At 35.0% G+C, this 26,009-nt stretch overlaps 1 protein-coding gene across 6 annotated transcripts in view; it reads left to right on the top strand.

Moving 5' to 3' along the window:
- The window catches only part of ADGRB3 (adhesion G protein-coupled receptor B3), a 679,308-nt gene that overhangs the window by 275,027 nt on the left and 378,272 nt on the right, over positions 1-26,009 (top strand). For 5 of the 6 annotated variants that reach the window (XM_081037439.1, XM_081037435.1, XM_081037437.1 and 2 more), the window contains 3 exons: positions 4,136-4,300; positions 13,569-13,733; positions 14,183-14,347. In XM_081037439.1, coding sequence (XP_080893565.1) covers positions 4,136-4,300; positions 13,569-13,733; positions 14,183-14,347 — 495 coding nt within the window. The remainder of the gene's footprint in view (positions 1-4,135; positions 4,301-13,568; positions 13,734-14,182; positions 14,348-26,009) is intronic. The other variant, XM_081037440.1, reaches the window with a different exon arrangement.

Genomic DNA, 26,009 nt, shown 5'->3' with positions numbered 1-26,009 from the left:
AGGTAAATACAAATGGGTTTTCAGCTGGGTGTGGGTAAAGTACATTGTCTGGAATAATATTTAAGGCTCACCCCTCTTTGCAGTATTTATGTTAAGGATTATAAAATCAAGTTCCCCACCCTTGACCATGAGAAAAGTGTCAATACAGACATAAGCTGATATATAAATTTATCTGGTCAGCATCATTTTGAACAATCAAGGTCCTTTCAACATAAGGATAGAGTCTAAAGGCAAGTGGATCCCCAGATGGAAGTCTGACTGGATGCTCAGTGTTCTCCACCACTCTCCATTCAGAGCTTCCTTTCCAGCCACTAGTGATGCCCATTCACATGGTTGACATATGGGACACACTATCAGTCTGCCAGAGACTGCTGATTAATCCCTTCACTGGACATGGACAGCATCTGTAGTGGGACCAGAGTGCTCTTTCTTTCACTCAGTGCCTGATATCCAGAAAACTGAAGAATATTCTATGATTATAAATTTTTTCCTAATTTTTTTTTAAACCTCTTACCATTTTGGTCACTGGAGAAACTAGTAATTACTAGTTTCTCTTCACCATCACAGACATATAGGTTTGTCTTTCTAAATGTGATAAAAGAGTACTGATAAGAAGATGTATATATCTTCTAGCCCTTGTAGTTCAAATATTGAATTAGAATGAAAAGAGTTTCCATAATTTCTTTTTCATGTTTCAAACATGAATGATTTAGCAACTTCATTATTTTGAAAATGTAGAGTAAGTATCCCATTGTAAGACATTGGGACAGCTTTTATAATAGATGGTTATTGTCTTTGTTATGAAATGTTTTGTGTTAAATATTTTGTTCAGTTATTTGCCATACTGGTAAAGACGTATTTCTTTTTAATACACTATTTCATGAAATCAGTGGCAAAAAGTGAATTTAAAAACTTAAATAGTATTTTAAACAGTATAAATAGCTTCCTGAAATAATACTTTAAATTACCAATATTCCCAAGAAGAAAATGAGCTCAGAAAACAATAACCTACTTGTCACACTGGATACGCAAGTATATTTGGCAATTAATTAATGAAAATAACACAAGGACAAACAGAATATCAAAGTTACTTTCCACAAAATATGTAGAATGATAGAATTAGACCTTAAATTTATTTGCATATCAAAGGCAAATCAGTAGTGTACATTAGTTACCTTTTACCATACTATTCAAATTTCAAAAGAAGGGTTGTCTTCATTAAATGGCATACTAATGTCTTCTACTATGGATCCTAAGATAACCAGCCTTTTGCAAAATTGTTGCTTTTGACGTAGTCTCTTCAAAAACTGTTATTTTGAGAGCGGAAAATGATAGAAACTCACAGAAAGTAAACTGAGGATAGTAGGGATCTACGTTAACTTTTATATTTCCTGTCCTGATTTCTGACTGTCAGTTTTATGGAAGACCATAGTTTCTCCACTTCGGTACTCTTGACATGTTGATATAGGTAGGTACCTCTTTGTTGTGGGGAGGCTGGCCTGAGCATTTTCGGATGTTTAGCAGCACCCTGTCTTCTACTCCTGAGGTGTCAGTAGGACATCTCCTTCCCCTGAGCTGTGACAAACGGAAGTCTCTCTGGACGTTGCCAATTGTCCCCCGGGGGGCAAAATTACCCCTGGTGGAAAAGCATCGGTCTACTCTACATGCATTCTATATGTGTATTCTAATCTTTGGGTACTTTATTTAAATGAAGGCATGGTATTGAAAATGTTTTCTGTAAATGTCATAGTTTTCACATCTATGTATTCTTAAGAAATAGAGAAACCTTTGTACTTAAAGGACTTATTTTACATATCCCATCTAAATCATAAGATGATTTGTATTCTTATTTTAAACTCTGGTAGTCATATAATTCGTGCATTGTGTATTCCTCATTTCATTTCTAAATAGCACAGAATAGAGATGCCAAAATAAAGCTAGTGTCTCAGTAAAGAAGAAAACTATAAAAATTTATTAATTTGATTGAAGTTTCTTGATTTTTCAAATACATTTTTCAAATGGACTACCTCATTTACAAATTTTCATACTCTGCTGAAAAATAAAGGAATTTACATAATATTTGCCATTAAAATAAAATATCTAATCTTTAACATAAATCTTACGAATAGCATCTATAAAATTATATGTGCTATCATTTCCTACTAATTTGGTATATCTAAAATAACAAATTATTAATAATTTTGTGTCCTTTTCAAATAAAACATATTTTTACTTTTTAAACGTGATGTGGAGGAGTCACATAATTTCACCAGGAAACAATACAGACTTAAAAAGTAGTAAGTAACATTACTTTTCAGAGGGTTCCAGCTTTATAATTTAACTAAGACATCAAGATTAATCAATACTTCTTTTAGATTAATAGAGAAAAATATGCCAATTCAGCAGTTTTTTTTTCTGGGATTGTTCAATGCATATAGATAGGGCAGTATAACTTGATCAAGAGAAAATAAACAGAGCCAGCAATGTGAATACCATATAGTGTATTTGCACTTTATGGAGAAAACAAAAGGAGGCAAGATTCTTTTTGCATGAAGAAATCTTGATATTTAGAAATAAATGAAAAAATTGGTGAAAGGTATACATCTAACATAATAAAATATATTAATATAAACGATTTTTAAAATATCTTGCTGTAATTGATCATATATACCTATACGTCAATATATGTATATGTGTATTTTTTTTCCTTAGACAAAGGCAGATTTACTATTTATTCTTATACCAATAAATACAAATTGCTTTTGGTTTTCTCAGACGTAAATGGGAAAATATAAACGTGGTAATTTATTTATTTTGCTTTTTTTTTCTATATAGTATTTAAAAATATATATTTTCCAGCAGTTTTTACAGAATCTTAAAGAATCTGTCTTTGAATATTACTGTCATTTGGCTAATTTTTCTAATATTTGAGCATATTTTCACAACCAGTTGGAACAAATCAGTAGCATAAATAGAAGAGAACAGCATGCCTCATAATTAAGGTATCATATATGTATTTTTACAGTAACAGTTTGATTAGCATATACATGCAAAAGAGTCTAGATATACTATATATACTCACATAACTCCTCTGATGCTTATCTCTACCAATGTTGAGGAGAAAAATGAACATATTTTTTGTCATCTTCTATTACAAATTTCTACTCACCCTACTTATTTCAGTGGGTGCCATTTCAAACATCTGCTTATGAACTTTGTTTACCATGGTAAGAGTAGAGGTAAGAAGGGAACTTCTAAACCAGAGTGCATTTTGCCCAGCTCCTTTTTGTTTGTATTATCCATGGAGTGTTATTACTTACTGTACCCAATATTAAGAATTGGATTGAGATTAGATTTGACAGTGCAAGGAAAGTATCTAACCTTTGAACACTAATGCGCTTTTTGCAAAAAAATCTCAATCTAAGAAAGGCTTCTTCTGGTGTCATGGCTGTTAGAAAGAGGTCCTCGTATTTGCCCCTCCTTAAAACAGGGTCAAGAGGGGGATCTGATGCGAGTACATAAAGTTTTTGCAACTTCCCTCTTATTCAAAAGACAGTGATTTAAACATCTATATGTTAAACATCTATATGTTTAAATCACAAAAAAAATACCTTTAGTTATTAATATTTGAAGTTAAAAAGCTTTTTTAAAATATGTATTATCAATTTCCAGATTTGGTTTTTCCTGACACCATAAATGTCATTAATCTTGAAACTTTGTTGGAAGAATTAAATTGGTCTTTATCTATTTAAATGCAAATTTAGTTCCAGAAGATCATCTCTGTTATCAGAGATTTAGTTCTTTATACTGCCTTATTTGACATTACTTTTACTTAAAAATAACTCATGACTATATTATCCTGGAAGAGAGAGGTACATTTCCGTTAAAAAGAGGTAACATTTGAACTGTATGACATGAATAACTGTTCAAATACAGAAAAGGTACATTCAATTTTCCATTATTTTCATGAAGTTTCTAATTACCTTTTGCATTTTGTGGCAAATAAGAATGTTAACTAAGTTTTAAAATATGTTCATACTTGTCTAATGAGTTTTTATTTTTTTCTTATTAATAAGGAAAAATAAATCGTCGACTTCTCTGCTTTTGTTGTTGAAGCTTCTTTGCTTTATTACAGTACATGGAGTTTGGGAGGAGTGGTCACCATGGAGTTTATGTTCATTTACATGTGGTCGAGGCCAAAGAACAAGAACAAGGTCGTGCACACCTCCTCAGTATGGAGGAAGGCCATGTGAAGGACCTGAAACACATCATAAGCCGTGTAATATTGCTCTCTGCCCAGGTGAGAACATTTGCCATTTGCTAAACTTTGCATCTGTGTATTTCATGTACGGTCCCTGACACACACACACACACACACACACACACACACACACATATAGTTCATATACATATATATGAACTATTAAGAGCACAACTTTCAGTCACATTAAAAACTGTATCTTTGGTTATTGTTTCTTAAAACTGGGTACCTTTCTTGATTCTAACATTTGCAATGATGTATAGTAGTTCCTTGACTGAGTACTAATCAATGCTCATTTGTATTTCCATAAAGATGCATATTAATGCTTTCCACTAAGATTTCATCTACACTTGCTTTTCATTTTGGGTAAATTATAAGGAGCCCCGCAGACTTCAGATTGACTATTGCCTTCATACTATAACTAGAGAGAAGGTTTCAGAGTCAGTCCTTTCGATGTTATTCCCTCACACTCAATCAATTAGGAGTGGAAATGTGCAAATGACCATGCAATAAAATTTTAGATATTTTCTAGGCAATAAAATCTAGATTCACTGCCAGCTGCATAAAATGGTTAGATTATAAATAACGTAATCTTTAAGTGATCATGAAGACTGTATAGTCTGTTTTTAAATTCTATTTTATTGTCCTTGATAATTTTATCCATTATTACAGAGAGAAAACTTTATAATGCTGTTATTTAGGTTATTGAAACATTCAAACATAAAACAAATACCTATAAAATGAGAAAGACTGATCTCCATTTTTAAGGAGCTTACAATTTATGAAATAAAATACACTCACACACACACACACACACACACACACACACACAAATGATAGATTCTCCTAGGACTAACAAAGGAACATTTTAGAAGAAGAGACAAACATGAGTGACAAATAACATTTTGAAGGTTGGGGAGCCAAAAATCGTCATTACTTATTCGCAAATTACTCCCATAAAATTTATATATGAAATCAGTTACGTTCTGTGTTATTTCTGTCTATCTATAAACATACAGGTAGGAAAGCACACAGACACACACAAATATATATGTATGTTCTGCCTTTTTTCCAAAGATTTGGGCAAGCTTATACAAATTTTAGAATATTTTTTTTAAGTGCTGAGCTGTGACATTTACAGAGTCAAATATATTTCACTTTTATTTGTCATTGAGTATGAAAAACTAAATAACATGGGAGAATAAAAAACTAAAAGCTAGCTATAAAATCTTTTAATAGATTAGTTTTTATTACACTTTTACCTCATTTGATCCTTAGTACAAAAATAAAATGACACTTATCAGTTAAAATAGTGACACCCAAGTTTCTCATAGTCTACTTTCTATGAACTTTTCTAAGAATAAAATGCTTGGGTGTCGGTAGATAAGGATATTAAGTTGTTAGAATTCAGATGAGAAAACTCATTTTCCTCGGTTGATATAGTCATTGCTTTATCATGCAAGTAGAGACCACATGTGTTCTCAAGCTAGTGGTGTTTTAACAATATTATACTAACATTGAAATTACTCTAAAGCCATAAAAAAATGGATGGCTTTCTTGTAGGTTCTTGCTTTTTGGAAGCTATGTTTATATTATCTGTAAACCTGTCCAAGCTCATATTCTCTCTTACGTGAGCTTTATGGGTCTATCTTGAGTACTTAATGAATTCATCATGTGTCATTTTTGATCCTGTTATTTCCATTCTTGAATTTAGTTGCACTATAAAATATGTAAAATTCTTAGCATGTTGTAGCCCAATTTCCTTACTATCTAAAGGGAATTCTAACAGCTATGATTTTAAAAAAATATTTTTATACTCTGCCCAGAATTTTGGCATTATGCTTTTAATATATGTAAGATTTATTTGGTGTAAACATTTGGAATTCTCCTAAGAACGAATTATCTTATAGACAAAGTCAGGCATCTTCACTAAATGTAAAAGCGTCATCAAGTATCAACAAGATGTAAGACACTACTGAGAAGAATATAGAGTTTCTGGACTCAAGAAATTTTCAGAGGATTAGGAAATGAGTGTAAAAATTTGAATATGGTTCTGAAAAGCACATAAAAACACTCTACCTCAATGTAAGGTAGTGATTTGAGAGCTCAGTGGGTTCAACCTGCATTTCTTGTAGACATCCTACCTGGGACATCATCTTAAGGGGTAAAACTGTGACAGGAAGTGCATCAGCAATGAAGACAGTGAACTAAGACCTACACTTGGCTGTCCTCGGTTAGGCCAGTTGTGAAGTGAAGACCAGAAGAAAATAGAAGAAACATTTGCAACAATAAATCGGATCTCTCCTCACCACCTTTGCTGGATTTGATCACATGAGTTGCAGTAATGGGCAGTGACGATTTCATGTGGGATCATGTCAGAACAGCACTCCAGAATCCTGCTTTAAGAAACACATATAACCACAGTAATGAAGTAGATGCTATGTAGGGGTGATGTGAATTGTTCACATAAAATAATGTTTATTTGTGCAAAATTTGATATCAACTTATAAGTAGGTGACATCCTAGTTTTATCAGGTACTTTCCCTTATTCAGCGTTCAACTTCCTTCTACGTCTTTTGAGGTGAGGGTAAACCATTTGCCTGGGATCCATGTGTGAACAGTATAGAAAAGGAAAGGGTAAATATAGTATTACTCTAGTTTGAGTTATTAGTTACTAATTTGCATGCCATGTCAGGGAACAGAGACTGGTGTTGGTTGGGGGAAGGTAGACCAGAGTTGTAGAGCAACTAAAGGAATTTACTAGAATTCATTGACTCAATCAAACAACAGGACCCAATTTTCCTCCTTTTCTCACATATACTAGTAATTAAGAGTACTATGGAATGATGTGTGCATATATATGTATGTTCAATGGTCTCTGTGATCTCTTTCTCTCATCTCACCAAACTTAGAACTTCTGGCAGAAAAACCTATGTTTTCTGCTTTCTCTGAATTTTCATTGCAGGCACTAACTGAGCCTCAAGTTCATAATAGTAATAATTGATATATTTGAGGTCAAGGAAATTACCTTCCATTTCCTGTTGTCTCTCCATGCAACTTTGTACCTGGTAGCATCCAACAAATTACTATTGAGTGGATTTTCTTGACATGCACATATCCACATTTCTAGTTCTCATCCCAATATTTTGTAGGACATTTTCTTAGTCAATTTAATAATACATTGATGTGCTATAGTGGAAGGATCTTGGACATTTGCAAGATAATGCAGAATTTAAATTTTGATCTCACCTTTTAGTATCTCTGTTGCTTCTCTGATCCTCAGTTTCTTCCTCTATAAAATGGGGACTATAGTAATATCACTTCACAGGACTGTGAGAGGACCAACCATGTGAGATGCTGTAAGGGAGAGAATTTGGTAAATGACAAACAATGTATATGTATCAGTATCATTATTATGGCAATGCCCTCCAGTCAAAGTCCATTGGGATGAAACCTGCAGTTGATCAAGTTGGGTTTGCTACTGTTGGCAGTGAGGGAAAATCAACACAGGGAACTGTGGGGCATCTCAGTAAGAGGGTTTTAGAAGAGACTTATTATGTAAAGGTTTAAGGGTTTACATTTGTGTTGGGTGATTTCAGAGAAGGTTCAAGGAAGTGAGGCTTTGCTCTGGATTGGATAATGTCAGGAAGGGGAGGAGATTCTGTGACTGGGTATCTTAATACGTTATCTAGGAGGAGGGAAGACTAGCTGTCATTGGTAAAGAAGTGGCACTCCCTCATATTAGTTGAGAGAAGAGCATGTTTGGAATTTTATGGGTTGTTCTGTGACCTTGTTTTTGTCTATGAAATGGCCTTGTTTTATCTCACTTTATCAGTCTCAGAATGACCTTGTCTGATATGAATGTTCTCTGTAATGGGTTCAGGTCCAGCTGCTAACAGCACTGAGGCCTAGCTGTGTCAGACCAGTTCCTGGATGTCACCTTGATGTGACTCCTCCTGTAGGCTGATTTGATCACTTTAGATACTTCTGTTTTTTAAGTTTTAATTTTTATTAATATTCGAATGGAGAAATGAATCAGACATAATAAAATGTTTACATTTTCTAGGTAAACCTTCCATTAAAATTATATAGATTTATAACCCCATAATAAAATTGATATAACCTTTTCCAGAGTTAAATTCTTTAGGGAAAATAAAAGCTTAAGTCCTTAGTTCAAAGCCTCAAGCTTTATATTACTTTTCTTTATACTGTATTACTTTATAGAAATGTTTTCCCTCTGTCAGTACTTGAAAACTGGAGAAACCAATGATTTAAAATTTAGTCTTCTATTTCAGTTTTGACAATTCTTATTCTGATATATATTTTTGTAGTAGAGTACAAAAAATATAGAGGATAGGGGTAATAGTAATTTGAGTGACAGATTGAAGACTAAAATAAATGAAAAAAATATTGACAAACAAGTTTTCATTTATGTCCTGAAATATGTATAAATTAATTTAATTATATGATTCTGTGGGACACTTAGTGGTCTGGAATTCATAAGATATCAATTAAGGTTCCGTTCCAATCCTTAATTATAAATATTAACCTAGGCAACTTATTTATCGTCACTATTCCCCAATTTTCTCATTGACAAAATGGAACCAGTATTTATTAACCTTCCATAGCATAGGATTGTTATATGATTGACATTAGGTGTAGTAATCTTTCAAACTAAAGGGATATAAAGTGGAGGATATTTATCATGGTTTACATGAGAATATTACTCTAAAAGTCAGGGATATGGAAGAAGTTGGAGAAATGAATTCAGGATATTATGATAGCTTTTGAGTTATCTTTCTTAATGAGCAGCCTTAATCATAGACTCAAAGGGATTCGTTGGCTGGGTTGGTACAAGGGGAAATGCATACACTGGGTGCCTGTTAGTCTGTGGGAGGGACTGAGCAAAGTCACACTTGTCAGTTCTGACTTTGAGAAATACATTCCTGTGAATCCAGAACCTCCCTAGAGATCCTGTCAAGTTGTAGTTTCCAGGTGTATTTGCAGACTCTTGCAAACTCTATGAAGAAATAAAGCATCACCCAAGGGTCAGTCCTCAGGAACACGGCTGGACCTGTTATTTAGAGCAAGAGTATCCAGTCTCCTGTAGATCTAAAATTTTGATTCCTCAGCATCTATGAGAGGGTGACCTGCCCACAATCCCTCTACAGGGAGCACTTCTGGGGAGGACATTGAGTGGGAAGACTCAGACTTGCTAAACATTTGCCCGACCATGGTTCAAAGGTCCCTGGTTATCTCTGAAAGAGGATGTTATAGTTTGAAACCCAAATGCTGCCTCATTAACCTGCTCTTTAATTGATTTGCATTTTATCTTCTTAACTAATCTTTTTGTATGGCAATTGTGTGTCATTTCAGATTAGCAGCATTATTCCAGTGATTTTTACATGGTTAGCTGGTGAGATTTTAAAAACTTGTATCTTTATTAGTCCTGGCTTTCTTTCTTTTACTATTTAATATTGTTTTCTTATTTAAACTTTAAAAAAAAAACTTCTTAGCCTTATCATAACTTGCTTATATTTTTAATTCTAATTTGTTAAATGATATGTCATTTTGATTTTTTTCTCTTTTGTAATTTATTTTAAAATGGCAAGTGGAAAACATGGGTTTATGTTCTTTAGCATATGCCCAAAGCAAGCAGATGGCAGTTGTATATTTCAGTCTTATATCCCCAGAGGGTTCTTTCCAATTCTGTGGGCAATTTCCAACTCAGTAGAAATCTGAACTCTCCAACATTGCCATCACTAAATCAGATAGCCTCAAAGCCAGGGCTAGAATTCTTCACCACCACCACCCCCAATTCCTTCCTACAGATACCTTTATCAATCAGCAACAATCAACCTAGAACAGTAACTGAAATGATAGTTTTGTTATGCAAAATATTCATGACTTTGTGAATGAGTACATAATCCAACTGGTGGTGATTGTCAACCTAACCTATATTGTCACCAGTTATTGATCAAGATATAAAAATAGACTGAAACAATATTTTCATTAAAATGTATCATTGAATTTAATTTGGCCCCATACGTGGGAAACAGTTTTGTTTCTTATAAGTGAACACAACTGCGTGTTCATATAACAAAGTAAACCCCAGGAATCTAGCATTTTAGCCTTTGCTATTTTAATTCTTCTGAGTCCAGAAAGTCTGGTAATGTGTCACATTGCTGAAGCAAAACTTTGACTGTCCCTAGTGTGACATTGTTGTGTCACGAGGCATATTACATGATATTAAGACAGGCTGATCTTTCAGCACTGTCCCAGCTTCAAAATACAGCCTTATAGTTCTCTAATCTTAGTCACTTTTGTGAAACAGTTACTAAAGTATGAGGCATTTTGAGTTTTTAAATTGAAAAAAATAAGACTAAAAATATCCAACTGCAAGTGCTTATGATGAAAATGAAGAGAAATTGAAAAAAGCCTAAGAAAGTGTTAATTCTTAACCTGGCTGCATATCATAGAAGAAATTATGTACTCAATGTTTATTAAATAGTGTTCCATGAAAGGATAAAAAGAAAAAGAGGGGAGGAATGATTAATAAATTTGGAAGGCACATTTTTAAAAATTGATGTAATGCAGGACAGCATTATGTCTACAATGACATGACAAATTCAACATATTCCAAACGGACATTTTAATGCCAGGGCTATTTAATCCCAGACCTGTTTGAATGCTAGTCTAACACGGTTTAATAAAACAGTTCCGCCAATGATCTGTTTCAGTAAGCCCAAAACCTAAAAGTCAGCCTTGATTTTCTATTTTTCCATACCCCACCACCGAGCTATCAGTTCTACATCCAGAAAATATTTTAAACTTACTCCCTTTTCCCTGTCTCTACTGATGCCACCATAATCTAAGCCACTGTCACCTCTGTCTGGGTTACAGTATACTCCTGAACATCTCCCAATACCCATTCTTGCCCTTGTACAATACATTCAGCACACACCTACAAAAGTAAGTGTTAAAATGTGACGCATGCCACATCCCTTTCCTACTTCAACGTTCTCTCATAGCCCCTATTTTACTTGGTCACACGGCGTCCAGAACCCCACAGGATCTAGCTTCTTCATGTCATCTGAGCCTATCTGCTGCCACCTTCCCTTTTTTAAGATTCCCACAAGTCTTTTCTCTGTTCTCGAGTAGGCAAAGCTTCCTTTCTTTTTTCTTTTTTTGTATTAGTTTCATGTGTACAAGACAATGTAATAGTTAGACATTTATACCCCTCACAAAGTGATAACCCCCTTCTTCCAATCTACTACCCCTGACTTTGTATATAGCATCACCTAATTTTTTTTTTTTATGTGTTGCTTTCTTCATGGTCTCCAAAATATGCATACCTGTACATTCTTCTGCCAAATAGATGGCAAGGTGCAGGCATGAATCTTATTTTTTTAAATGCTTCTTAGAATACTTAGGCCAGCGATGGTTCATAATGCAAGCTCAATAAATGTTATCTTTGAGAAGCAAGATTATGAAATGAAAAATGGATGCATCTTTAAATCAGAAGTAGAGAGGAAATGGATAATTTATAAAGTCCTGTTGATTCACTAGACTTTTCTTTTTTCTCTGGCAAATGGACTACATAGCCAATAAGATTGTATCAGGTTACTTTCAATAAAGTGAGATACTAAAATTATATGAACGAGATGATTAAATTGGCATTTTGTGATTTTTAATCTCACAAAGGGTTTATTAAGTAGAGTTAGATACCTATTAAACAACCTTCTTTTTAATGGCTACCTGCAAGGCTTGAAATTGGCTTGAAAGTACTTACTCATAATCTGCCAGGCATTCTCATTTGTTTGGATGGGTTTTCACAACATTAGCATATGTTGGAATTTTGGATTTGTGGTGAATTCTCTTTCACTGTAAGCAAATTGACTAAGAACCAAGGAATGACACTGGGAAAAGTACAGTCATATACAGTGCATTTATAACACTTATGTGCTAGTTAATGCATTCTAAATTAGGTAAATAGTCTTGCCTGACTTCTTTGCTCACTTGTACTTTGTGATTATACCTTTGTGGAATAACTATGGGATTGTGCCTTTGTGAATGCTGTCTCCCTTGTCTAAATTAACCAAATCTCACCATACTGGTCTAACATAACTACCCTCCAAATAGATGTGATCTGTTCTCTGAAAGCCTTCACATGCCATGTTAAGATGTTATTGCTTTTAACCTTTTATTTACTTATTTGCTGGATAATGTAATTCTTCTACTAGATTATAAGATTTTTGAGGTTGTGATTTATATTTTATTTCTCTATCTCTCCTAATACCTATCACAGTGTCTGATAACTAATAGATTCTCAAAAAAAATCATTGGAATGACTGAATAAATAAATGAATCTCAATTTGAATCTCTCAAAGGCAAGTTCAATGGTGTATGTTAAATTTTAGTCACCAGACACATGGAAATAATCATGTGTATCCCACGTATATCCCCTGCCCAGTATCTCTCTAATCTTTCTAGGACACTCCATCAGCGCTGCTGCACCATCCTAGCTCAGATGATCCCTACCCTCTCCCATAATTCTGTCACCACGCTGCAATAGATCTGATCATAGAATCCTATTGAAATCCTTCCTGGCTTCTTAATAATCTGAGAATACCACAGTTAACAAAAAGCCTGCAAACTCTGGCACATGCCTTTTTACCGACCTCCTCTGTTAGAACTGTTCACCTGGCTCTTTCCAGTCCATTCACTAAGACCTTCATTCAGGTCCTGGAAGTGCCCATGTTTCTTCTGCATTGGACATTTGTATATCTTTACCCTAGGTATTTCCTCATTATCCTTCAGGGCTTGTCTGAAACCTCACTTTGTCAAAGAAGATTCCCTAGATACTCCAAACTCTTGTCTCACAGTGTTTTGAAATTATCCTTCACAACATTTCTATACAATTAATTCATTTAGCATGTAACAAATTGTCTAAGTTGTTCTAGGGGTTTCTTCTCTAAAATATGAGCTGTATGAGTTATTGGTCAGTATTTATTTCGCTCACTGTAGCCTGTACCCACCAAGGTCTTGCATTTTTGAGTGATGAATAAATATTTTTGAAGAAATCAATGAATCAAAAGATGTACTGATTATGGAAGAGGAAATAGAAGTGAGAAAATAAGGTCATATTAACTTTAAGGGTAGGAATAAAACCTAATGCCAGTGTGATCTTCCACTGTATCTCTTTGAAGATGGAACTCATCTTCAAAATTGGTTTTGTCTTGTACTTTCTGTACAGCCTTCTCTACTGGAAGAGCTCCTTACACTGTCTCTCTTTCTACTTTGGCAGTTGATGGACAGTGGCAGGAGTGGAGTTCATGGAGCCAGTGCTCAGTGACATGTTCGAATGGGACCCAGCAGAGAAGCCGGCAGTGCACTGCAGCTGCTCATGGGGGTTCCGAATGCAGAGGGCCATGGGCAGAAAGCAGAGAGTGCTATAATCCCGAGTGTACAGGTAAGACCTGATTACTGCATTTAAGGGATGCCTGCCATTTGACAAATGTGACAGAACCATACCAAATGGTCATGGTATAATCGGATGATTATATATCTGTAGTAAATGAAGCTAGTTGTATCAGAGCTCATCGTACTCTCCGTTGCATTAATAAAACAGCAAAATTCAAGGGATTCTTAGATTAAATATCAATTAAGCTGAAGTTTAGAACTGAATTTGTAATTTTTATAAGTAAGATCCGATGTCCAGTTGAAGATTCTGACCAACTTATATAAACTTCTGTTCATCACAGGTCTCTTTATTTGACGAGCAAGTCAAATATTTGAATCAAGTTTGTCTGTGGTGGTAGATGAATACAAATTGAACAGCTAGTAATGGTCCTTAGATTTAAAATTACTGAAGCAGTGTGTAGTAGACTACTGCCATTGACCATGGCACATTTCTTTCAGCCAATGGTCAGTGGAATCAGTGGGGTCATTGGAGTGGCTGTTCCAAGTCCTGTGATGGCGGCTGGGAAAGGCGAATGAGAACCTGCCAGGGGGCAGCGGTAACAGGGCAGCAATGTGAGGGAGCAGGCGAAGAAGTGAGAAGATGCAGTGAGCAGCGGTGTCCTGGTGAGAATAAACGGAGGTTATCCCAATGAAAACATTTTGTAACCTAAAACACAAAAACAAATGCAAAACCAAACCAAAAAAAAAAACAGATTTGAAAATATTGCCATTGGTTAAGGGTAGTACTTCCTCAATTGAAGGATTGCTAATCCTAGGTGGCAATTTCCTTGTTTCTGTAATGTCTGGAGTTTCCTCTCTTTATGTGTCATAGCCTGTTTCTTCTATAGGTTTTTTAGTTATTTGCTGCAAAATAACATTGAAAATATGATAATACAATAGTAGCCACATTGAACAATAATTTCAATTAGTTTGGGGCATTATTTTTTCACTGTTTTTATGAAATATGTGTTTACTGAAAGCACAAAACAGGTTGCCTTATATTAGTTATAGTAGAAATATAAAAAAACATAAGCATTAGATAGCTAAGTGAGCAAATAAAGAGATGACGTTGAATTTCAGACACTTGTAAATTCTGCTGTTAATCTATCTTGATGTATGACATTAGACATCCCCATTTACTTGCCCTTGCCCCATTTTCTGCTGTGAAAGTAAATTCCTATGAGGAACACATTTTAAAATGAAATCACAAGGTGTTAATTACTAGTGAAAGAATGGAAGTACCACTATATTAAAGGAGTAAGCATAGAAAAAAAAATATAGGTCAGAAATTGCCCTTATTATAGATCAGATATTTTAAAAGATTATTTAGAACAAAGACCCCTTCCTAATTGTGTGTACATTCCATAAAATATTATTGACATACTGAGGACTTAATCAATAAATGAGAATTAGGATTTTAGAATGCTATTATAGGCTAAATTGTTACGAACATGCTAGAAAAGTTGATAGGACAGAATTTTAAAATTTCACAGTTGGGTATGAAGGAAAGTGCTGGACTTAGAGAATTTGAAGATCCAGTTAGAGTTGTGTTGCTGCTAGTAATTCTTGGTGGGCAAGCTAGCTCTTACTGGCTCTCTTGTTCCTAGCGATGAGTATAGTGAATATAACTGTTTGAGATTCCTTTTTGAGTTCAGAAAGCTATGCATTTCTGTCTCTGTCTAATATAACTACTTCAATTTAGAAAAAAAAAAAAAAAAAGAACAAAAACAAGGAATTCTAAGAGATCTCTAGGGTTCAAAACTTTGTATTTCTTCAGACTTAGAATTTTAATGACTTCCCATAGTTCAACTCTAATACCGATAGAAACTGGCTTCTTAGAGTATTAATATGTCAGTAGATTTTTTTAGAGCTTACAAAAGATCTCAAGTTGGTTTGGTTAATTCCTAAGGCCATATGAATTCAGGATGATAAGTAACCTGCATGCAGGGTTTTATTGAGGATACCTATGCTGATTAGCATTACGAAATTCCTCCTGTGCTGCATAAGAATTAAGATGCATTAAACAAAAACATTTATTTTTGCTCAGGGAGAAATGTCATTAGAATACTGGGCATGATTAAATAAGATCCTTTTAATATTTGAAGGTATCTAAATTAGTCTGAGGATGCCAGGGTTCTTAACTGGGCTTTTAAAACTATCTTTCATCAGCATATATGGAGGTAAGATGGGCTGCTGCAATCAAATTTACAGAGATTGCCATCTGCTGTTTGGAAAGCATTTTACATATCTATTTACAAAAGAGATATCTTATTTGCTAAGTTTGTTTGCTTGCTTACATTATTTAAAGCCGTTTCAAAAATTATCATACACAATGGTAAAAACATATTATTATATATTATGCTACATAATATATAACATTATATTATATTATATTAATTATATTATGTTTTGTTATGTTATGTTATGTTATGTTATGTTATGTTAGAGTGTATATCTTTTTAGTATTAACCATATTTTTTTATTTTACTCATTTCAATAATATGATATAAATTCATATTTTATATGGAGCAATACAAATGGCGCCAAATTTACACACTGACAATATAAACTGAAAAAACCTCCAAGTTATCTTAACAGTTACTAAGCCTTTTGTCAATGACAAAAACCTCAACAAATGTTCCTTTTAAAGCAATATTTTTTTGTTTTTGTTCAATATTATTTTTTAGTACTATTCTTCATTCGTAATTTTCTTTCAGATTGCTAGAAAAAACTATTTATTTTTACTTTGCTTAATTTGGATGGAAAATAAATTAATCAAGTTTGCCAAGAGACCCTGTGTTGTCAGGAAGGAGAACTATAATATACTCACGTCTTTGTCTGGATAATTAATGAAACTAATGATTAATCATGTAGATCAAATCAAAAGCTGTTAAGGTATCTACTATTATAAAAATGGAAAGTAAAAAATATTTTTGCATTAGGATTAGGATATTCCTTTACTGGTAAATAGAGAAAAGTGTTAAAAGCAGCATCAGTGACCAAAAATAGATATTGCTCTTGTCTTCATAAAAAAGAGAATTACAGAGATACAAATAATTATACTTATTTTTTTTTAATATTGCTAGTTGAGGAATAGGGTAGCTACAGGGGAAATGATTAAGTTGCCCAATTTTTAAATTAGTCAAACTCACCAAATAATGATTTCATTTAACCGAATCTCATTGTACACACCCAGGCATTGAGGGTTACAATAGTAGAAAGGTAATAGCTGATTTTGTTATGATGCTACAATGTGAAAACATACTGTTTTTATCCTTTTGTTTGTCTGTTTGCTTTCCAATATTTCCCCTGGAAAATATCATTCAGAAAGCAGATGTAACTGGTGGATTGGCCTTTGATAACTTCCAGGCTTCCTGGGGACCCCCTTGCTCTATTCTCAGGGGAGGAGCTTGCTATTCCTATAGCTCCAATTCTAAGATCCATTATTCTTTAGTCATTACCTGCTAAATTGGAACCTACCTTTAAAAGGTAGATGTTAAAGTAAAATTATACATAAAACACACTTCTTGAACGCCTAATTGCTTTCTTTGCAAATGGCGGGTAAAGCCTGCAGTTGAATGTGCTGAGAAAAACTTATGAAAGAGATAGCTATGTCATCAATATACACCTATGTAATAAATATATACTGTAACAGCAATGTAGACCAGAGCTGTAGCAGTTATTGTGGTACTTAACTCTAAATATTCATACCAAAGAGATTATCAGTAATGTTTGTAATCCCAAACTTTTCTTGAACACCGCAATGCATTTGTATTAGAATTTGGTACCCTGTAATATGGTGAATATAAGCCCCCTCCCCACTTAGGAGAAAGGGCATTCTTTGAGTGACTGCTCCTTATCTCTGTAATGTTGCTCTCCAACAGGATCACATGTTCTCTAGAGAATAAGAGAAACTTTCATTTGGTTTCTGACTAGTTTTCTTTTAACTTATCTTTAGTAGGAAGGAACAATCATGAAACTTGCTTACTTTGCCCTCCTATTTTCTTTGAGTGCCTCTCCTCATTGACCAGAGCTGTACTTCTCAAACTTTCGTGCACATAAGAGTCACCCAGAAAGCTTATAAAAATAGATTTGTGAGACAAATCCCCAGAGATTCAGATTCAGTAGGTCTAGTTGGAACCTGAAAATTTTCATTTCTACATAGCAAGCTCCCAAATGTTGCCGCTGCTGCTGCAGATTACCCATTGGGTTGCACTGGTTTACAATAAAAATAAATAAATACAGTAGTTCCTCTTTATTTGTGATTTCACTTTCCATGGATTCAGTTGGTCAACTATGGTCTGAAAATATTAAATGGAAAGTTCCAGAAATAAACAATTAATAAGTTTTAAATTGCACACCATCTGAGTAGCGTGATGAAATCTCACCCATCCTGTTTCGTCCTGCCCAGGATGTGAATCATCCCTTTGTCCAGTGTGTCCACTCTGTATATATCTGCTGCTACCTACTGTAAATCATATGGAAGCCCTCTTGGTTATCAGATCAACTGTCAAAAATATTGTGCTACTTGTGTTCAGATAACTCTTATTTTACTTAATAATGCCACAGTCACTTAATTTTTATTGCAGTATGTTGTTATAATTATATTTTATGATTAGTTATTATTGTCAACCTCTTATTACTGTACTTCATTTATAAATTAAACTTTACCATAGGTATATATGTATTGGAAAAAACATAGTGTATATATATAGGTTTCAGTACTATCTGAAGTTTCAGGCATCCATTGGAAGTCTTGGAACTTATCCCCCATGGATAAGGGGGGACTCCTGTAAATATACATGAGGTGATAAAATTATCAAAAAAGTGAAAAACACTCCTCTGCCTCAGCTCCATTGGTGAAAGTTGAGCTAGCTCCTGAACAAGATTGCAAATTCTATTTCATACTTCTTCATTACTAATGAGAGATTTTTTTTGGAGTCAGTTAATAATGAAAATTATTACGTCAGGCTTTTAAATTGTGTTGACCACTGCATTTTAAGGCTAAATAAGCATTATTAGAAACTCAAATATGTGAGGGTAAATTTAAGTTTCTTTTTTCTACAGAGAAAAAAGAGCATAGTCCTCTATAGTGAGATATTCGTATAGAAGTTGGCACCTGCCTTTTTTTTTCTTTCATTCCAAACCATGTTATCACTAATTGTACTTTTAAAAAGCTCCTGATCCATTAGGATTTCTACTGTTTTCTGCTACCAGATTGTGTATACCATATTGCTTGTTCAGTTTCAAAGGTTTAGGCAAGTGTTTTCACTGAATTTTTTAAAAAGATTTTATTGGGAAAGGGGAACAGGACTTTATTGGGAACAGTGTGTACTTCCAGGACTTTTTTCCAAGTCAAGTTGTTGTTCTTTCAATCTTAGTTGTGGAGGGTGCTGTTCAGCTTCAAGTTGTTCTCCTTTCAGTCTTAGTTGTAGAGGGCACAGCTCAGCTCCAGGTCCAGTTGCCGTTGCTAGTTGCAGGGAGCGCAGCCCACCATCCCTTGTGGGCGGGAGTCGAACCGGCAATCTTGTGGTTGAGAGGACGCACTCCAACCAACTGAGCCATCCAAGAGCAAAGTGGCAGCTCAGCTCAAGGTGCCGTGTTCAATCTTTTCACTGAATTTTTTGGACAGAGCAAATAATGTCACACTCAAGTGTGACACCAGTTGTTTACCTGAAACCAACCACTGAGTTCAGAGTTGACAGCAGGTGGCACTAGGTATTGACTTTTCTCATCTTAAATAGTCTATTTTTTCTTGCCAAGTCACCTCAGATACATTCTAAAACGCAGGGAAATAAATTAGAACTTTAGGACACCCATAGACAAGAGAGATCACCTGTTGCTTAATATCAGAAGTATTTCATCCTTCTGTCAAGCATGAGCTTTATTACCTACTTTAGTCTACAGTTCTACAACAAATAAGCTAAATTTCATAGGCAGCATTAAGGAAGAACCACTGGGGTCTAAAATTATGAATGTGTATGCCAGATAGTACTATATGTGTATTATTCAAACCTGTTGCTAGGGAGATAATTATTAAAAAATGTATCTCAGATTTCTCATCAGATGAGACTTTGAAAAAACTCTCATAGCTTCTGCCACAGCAGAAACTTAAAAAGCAATTTGTTGTCATCTTTCATCACCCTACCTTGTCCAATTTAGAAATAATGACAACATGCTGAACATTCTCAAATCGAAATGAAAAATTTAAGCAGCACTTTTTACACGTTTTATTTTTTCCATTTATCCCACATTGTTTTTTTTAGTAAAAATAAACATTTAGAAATCACTTAATTATTTTTAAATTAATAAAATTAAAATCAATGCAATTAGTAAAACTCCTTTTGGGGTTCAATGTCTACCAATACAGTAAACTTGAATCTTAGTCCTTGATATTTCTCTCACCCACTTATTTCTCTCTCCATGTATATCCTAAGATGTGAATGACCCTAAGATCTTGCCCTTGACTCTCTTTGATTACTGTCTCTCTCTTTCTCTTTCTCTCTCTTTCTCTCTCTTTCTCTCTCTTTCTCTCTCTCTCTCTCTCTCTCTCTCTCTCTCTCTCTCTCTCTCTCTCCCACTTTTCCTCCCTCCCTCCCTCTCCATTGTTATTCATCTTATACTGTCATTCATTTGGAATCCTGTAGTGTCCCTGCCCCCTCCATCTTCACCTGCTGAAATGGGAGCACCTTGGGAGCCCAATCCATTAGAAGCTGTCTCCTCCTTTAATCATTCTCTGTTCTCCCATAGTCACATGAGTGGCCTTTTTTTTTGAACCCCTATAAACTTGTTTTGCGCTTCCCTTATTACATATCATATATAGATATATAGATATATAGATATATAGATACACACACACACACACACACACATATATACACACATAGCTCTTAGCTAGAATTCCATTTCATTGCAAATGAGTTGTCCAGTTTCTTTTTTGTAAGATTTTATTAAAATATGGCTAACACACAATGTTGTATTAGTTTCAGATGTACATCATAGTTATTCACTAGTACCCACCTAGCACTATATAGGGTTGTTACCACATTATTTATTTTATTCCCTATGCTAAAAAAGTATCACCATGAGAAGTCCAGCAAACATCTGACATTGTACCACACTATCACGGTATTATTGTTCTTTCCCTCCCTTTTAAAATTTTTCAATTAGAGTTGACACTCAATATTATTTTATATTAGTTTCAAGTGTATAGCATAGTAGTTAGACATTTGCATAATTTAGGGAGTGATCCCATGACTAGTACCACATATATATATATATATATAATATATATATAATTATTACCATATCATTGATTATATCCCCTATACTTTACATCCCCATAACTATTTTATAACTACCAGCTTGTATTTGTTTATTTATATATTTAGTTAGTTAGTTAGTTAGTTTAGAGGTGTACAGAGCAACATAATAGTTAGACATTTATACCCCTCACAAAGTGATAACCCCCCTCCCCAAGATACCATCCCTCTGACATCTTATACAACTGTTACAATATCATTGACTGTCTTCCTTATGCCATACTCCACCTCCCGTGACTACAAACATACGAGTATATGTGTTAAACTATAGTTGACATTCACTATTATTCTACTTCAGCTTCAGGTGTACAGCGCACTGGTCATAAATCTGCATAGTCTATGAAGTAATCTCCTGATAAGTCCAGTGCCCATCTGGCACTGTATATAATCTTTACAACATTGTTATTATATTCCTCAAACTGTATTTCATATCCCCATAACTATATTGTGTTTACTAATTTGCTGAGTTATTCATTTTCTTCCTCCCAAATTCCCTACCATGCTTTGAACCTAGTTAAATTTAGTACATCTTTAGATACATGCTCTTTTGAATGGTTTTATTCTATTTCATAAATGCTATAACTGGACTAATGAAACAATTTATATAAAAGCATTAGGGTTAAAAGTTTCAAAAATGACTATGACAGTAATACTTTACATTTTACTCTTTCAACATGATGTTAGTTTACTTAATTACAATTTGAATGAACATCGTCAGCACATACTATTTTTATTTTGTAGTTACAATTTGTGCCATGATCCTTCCTTCTTTAGAAATAAATAATTGAGATGTTGGAAGTAAGAAACATATGTAAGTTTCTATAGCAGGTTACTCAATTTCCCCAAATCTCAGCCCAGTTTATGTTTTTAGGCCAGAGCGCCTCAAGGCAGTCTTGTAGTCCCTGTCATGCTTGGATTCATCCCCGGTGTGCCGGAATAGAGATTCCTAAATTCTCAGGGTCGCTGTCAGGACAGGAGGCCAGTGGCCTCCACCCTGGAGCAGCCTTGCCCATCACCCTAGTGTGCTTCCAAATGGTATCATTTTCTGCATGTGCTATGACCTAGAGAGGGCTGTGAAGGAAAACCCTCACCAGTTTCTAAGATACTATAAAAAGGCAAGTAAACACAATTCTCCATCAGAAACTTTCAGTGTACCCCAATCTAAAGTTTGTCTCCTGAAAGTTATAGTTACATATAATTATTTCTCACAATGAAAGGTAGGTATCTATTTTTATTATTATTAACTTTGTCACCGGGTTGGAACTAGAGTGACCTTGTGTGCTAAGTTGAAATGTAGAATTTCAAAAAATAATAATTCAGAATTTGGGGTGTGTGTGTAGATGTATAAAACACTGTCAAGATCAAGTACTCAGACAACCTGTAATGCACATTGTTTGCTAACGAATTTAAAGTTCATGGTTTGCTGACTTCCAGGCTTAGAAACAATTTTTTGCCAAATATGCGAATACCTTGTTTATCGTACCCCAAATGCTTAGAGACTGTGTAACAGTCTATGAGACTGCAATGGGAGGGCTGTTTGATTGACATGTCTCCACAACCTCCTCCCTGAGTGATTGCTCTCTGTCTTGGTTTCCTCGTGTTTAATAACTGCATCTGCTACGTGAGGTTATTATGACAATTGGTTGAATTAAAATAGGTAATAAACTTAGAAGAGCGCCTTAGTCATAGTAACACATAAATATTGCTGTTATAATTGTATGTTCTCTCGAGTCTGATGAAAAGGACTTTCTGTATGAGGGATGCTGTGATGAAACACATTTGATAAACTCCCTTCTTTTTCCCTCAAACCTTTGCAGCATCACGGATTCTTCACATGAGTGGGTTCCATCTCTGAAACTAGAGCTGTAACCTGTGTGAGCACAGAGAATGGATTTATCTCATATACCTCTGCATCCCCCAGCCCGGACAATTTCTAAAATATAAGAATAAATAAATAACCAGCAAGTGAAATTTGAAATGTGGGGTCATGTATAGTGCATGTGTGTTCTCTTTTTGTTTGTTTGTATGTTTGTTTTGTTTTGTTTTTTTCCTACATGCCAGTTATACAGCTTAGAAACATTTTCTCTTTAATGCTGAAATTCTAGCATAAGGGGCGAAAACCAATTTTCCACATCAAATTGATTTAAGCCCTGTATAATTTTTGCTATTTTTAAGAGACAGAAAATCAGTTTGAATAGACAGATTAAAAGCCAGTCACTAGGTAATTGCTACCTTTTTTAAGGGAGCATGCTAACTACATACTTGTGACTTCATGTACAGTGCATCTTACAATTATTTTTTTTTATATCTTTTATCCAGTGATAACCAACAGTGGGATATTTCAGCTGATGAACGGAGTTGCTATTCCATGTTTTTAAGGCATAAAAAACAAGAGTCCTTCAAATGCTGCACAATACTATGTTTTTATTTTGAGCACAGAGAGTGGCCTGAGCTAATTACATATTTTCTAATTTACAAAATACACATAGGTAACATTAAACAGAAAAAAAAAATAGTAACACATATCTCTATCTTTAGCTTATCTTTCTCACCTGAGCTTTATTTAGTTCCATACACCAACCAACTTTTTGATAATACCGAGATATGCTGAAATATCACAAACACAACTATTTTCAGCATGTTTCTTTCCCAGACCATAGCTTCCTCATGTGCTGTAGCTCAGGGTATAGCAAACCAGACGTTCTTTCTGGGAACCTGAGTTTCATCTTGTATTTCTGTCTCTTCCTCACCTCCTACATCCAACCATGGAGCTGAGCCGATTCCAACTGCTAAATAGATTTTGAATCCATCCCCTACACATTGCTGTGTTCTGTGTTCCACGGCCTTTCCCCAGTTGTATCATTTAGATTGTCACAGGCCTCCATGTTTTCAGTCTCACTTTCCTTCAACCCATTTTCCAAACTGCTGGTACAGCATTCAAGACATTGTAATAAATTTCCCTTGCCCTTAAATTCAAACTCCTAGTTTACCTCATTACTCATCGCTCCTCTCCTATGCTATCACCCACCTCTACTCATCCCCAACTCTACACTCCAATAATTCGGAAATGTTCCCAATTCCTTGGATGTCCCAGGTTCTCCTCTCCCCCTGGGTCTTGCCTCATGTGTTTCCCAAGGCACACTCTTCCTTCCTCATTGGCTAACTCCTGCTTTTCCCTACACCCCAAGTTGGACATCCCTTCTGGAAGTCATCCACTGACATGCCCTCCCCTAAAGTATAACTAAAGCAGCCAGGACGTCTCAGATCATAGTGGGCATCCTACTGTATTATAATATCTCCATGTATTATCTCCTTCACCATCTTGGGAGTTTAGAGACACTGACTATTCTTGTTCATTCTTTTTATTAACAAGGTGATTGGGACATTATGGGAGCTCAGTAAATATTTGTAGAATGAATGAATTCTGTACATGACACTGAGGAGAGCCCAGAAAGTTTCCCACTACTGGGGACTTCATAAGCATGATGAAAGAAAATGAATTTAATATCTAGGCTGTTTTGCTTTTGGTATGAGCATAAATAGATCTATTTTCTGAACTGAATTTTTTCAAGATATAATCTTCAAAGTATGCCAGTTCACCTGCGATTAAATATTTAAAGCAGCTGTGGGATTTGACATTACTAGTAAAAAGCTGAAAATTCTGGACCAGTTTGCAATCTATGATTCCCCTGTCGGCTTTCTTTCTTATCATTTGTGTACTGTGTTTCTGTCTATACGAACCACAATGAATCCAAGTTTTCATGAATTTACAGTAAAGAAAACAAAGTTTGTTGACTTCTCTAGATTAAAAAAAGGTACTGTGATTTTTTTTTTTTTTTGGTGGGGGTGGGTTTGGTTGAGGTAGACCATATTGATTTTCACTGTGTAAATGGAAATTAATAACTGAGTGGTTATTGTGAGTTCTGCAAGTTCCATGAACTACATAGAGTGCTATGGTTGGAAATAGGAAAACTATTTAATCAGCTTCCTTCTTCATCAGTTAGGATGTATGTAGATCACATGGGGGATTCTGAACAGGGTTCCATGGCCTCTTCCCAAGTCAGACATAGCCCCACAAGATCAACTTTTGTCTGGTCCCCTGGAAACCTAGTTTGATTAGTTTTTAGGAAAACTATAGTTGCTAACTTCTGTTTCTCACTGCTCCTAAGTGAACATTACCACCTATCCATAGCCTTTTTCACACACACACACACACACACACACACACACACACACACACAGTCCTCAGTACTTAACTGAATCATGCCTATTCTGTCCTCTTAAGTACTGGGGTAATGGAGAAATAGATCTTTTGAACTTGATAATTTTGGCACTTGGTAATTTTCGGTGAAAAGTGTATGTATGTGTATATAGGTATCCACCTTTTATGAATGCTACACTTGTAAATGCTATGTGTTCTAGGGGTGAAACAAACAGAGAAATCACTGTCTTCATGGTGCTCACATTCTCCCAGGAGGAGGCAAAAAAATAATAAGCTAGGAAAATATGTAAAAGTTATAAGGTGACGACAGTGTTTCAGAGAACAATAAAGCAGAGAAAGGTGTGACAGTGTTTGAGCAGTAGTCGGGAAATCCACGAGAAGGTGAAATTGGAATCAAATTGAAGGCGGTAAAGAAATGAGCCATACAGATGTTTGGGAAGGGGAAGGAGAGAGCTCCTGGGCAGAAACAGCAAGTGCTCACACTCTGAGATGGGCCCCTACTTGGAGTATTGGAGAAGCATCAAAGGGCCAGTGTAGCCCAGGAGGGGGCAATGAGAGCGGAGATGGTGGGAGCTATGGTAAGGGCCCAGGTTGTAGAGCCTTGAAACTGAAGCTACTTTAATCACTAAACATTGTATTTACATGAAAATAAAACGTTTTTTTTTGTGTTTTTTTTTTCCCCTGAGTAGTATACCTTTAAAAAACATCAAGCACTGATCCATATTTCCCAATACACAGTTAA

Source organism: Rhinolophus hipposideros (assembly GCF_964194185.1).
Source record: "Rhinolophus hipposideros genome assembly, chromosome: 3".
NCBI classification, from domain to species: domain Eukaryota; kingdom Metazoa; phylum Chordata; class Mammalia; order Chiroptera; family Rhinolophidae; genus Rhinolophus; species Rhinolophus hipposideros.
This window is presented reverse-complemented; position numbering and strand designations above follow the sequence as displayed.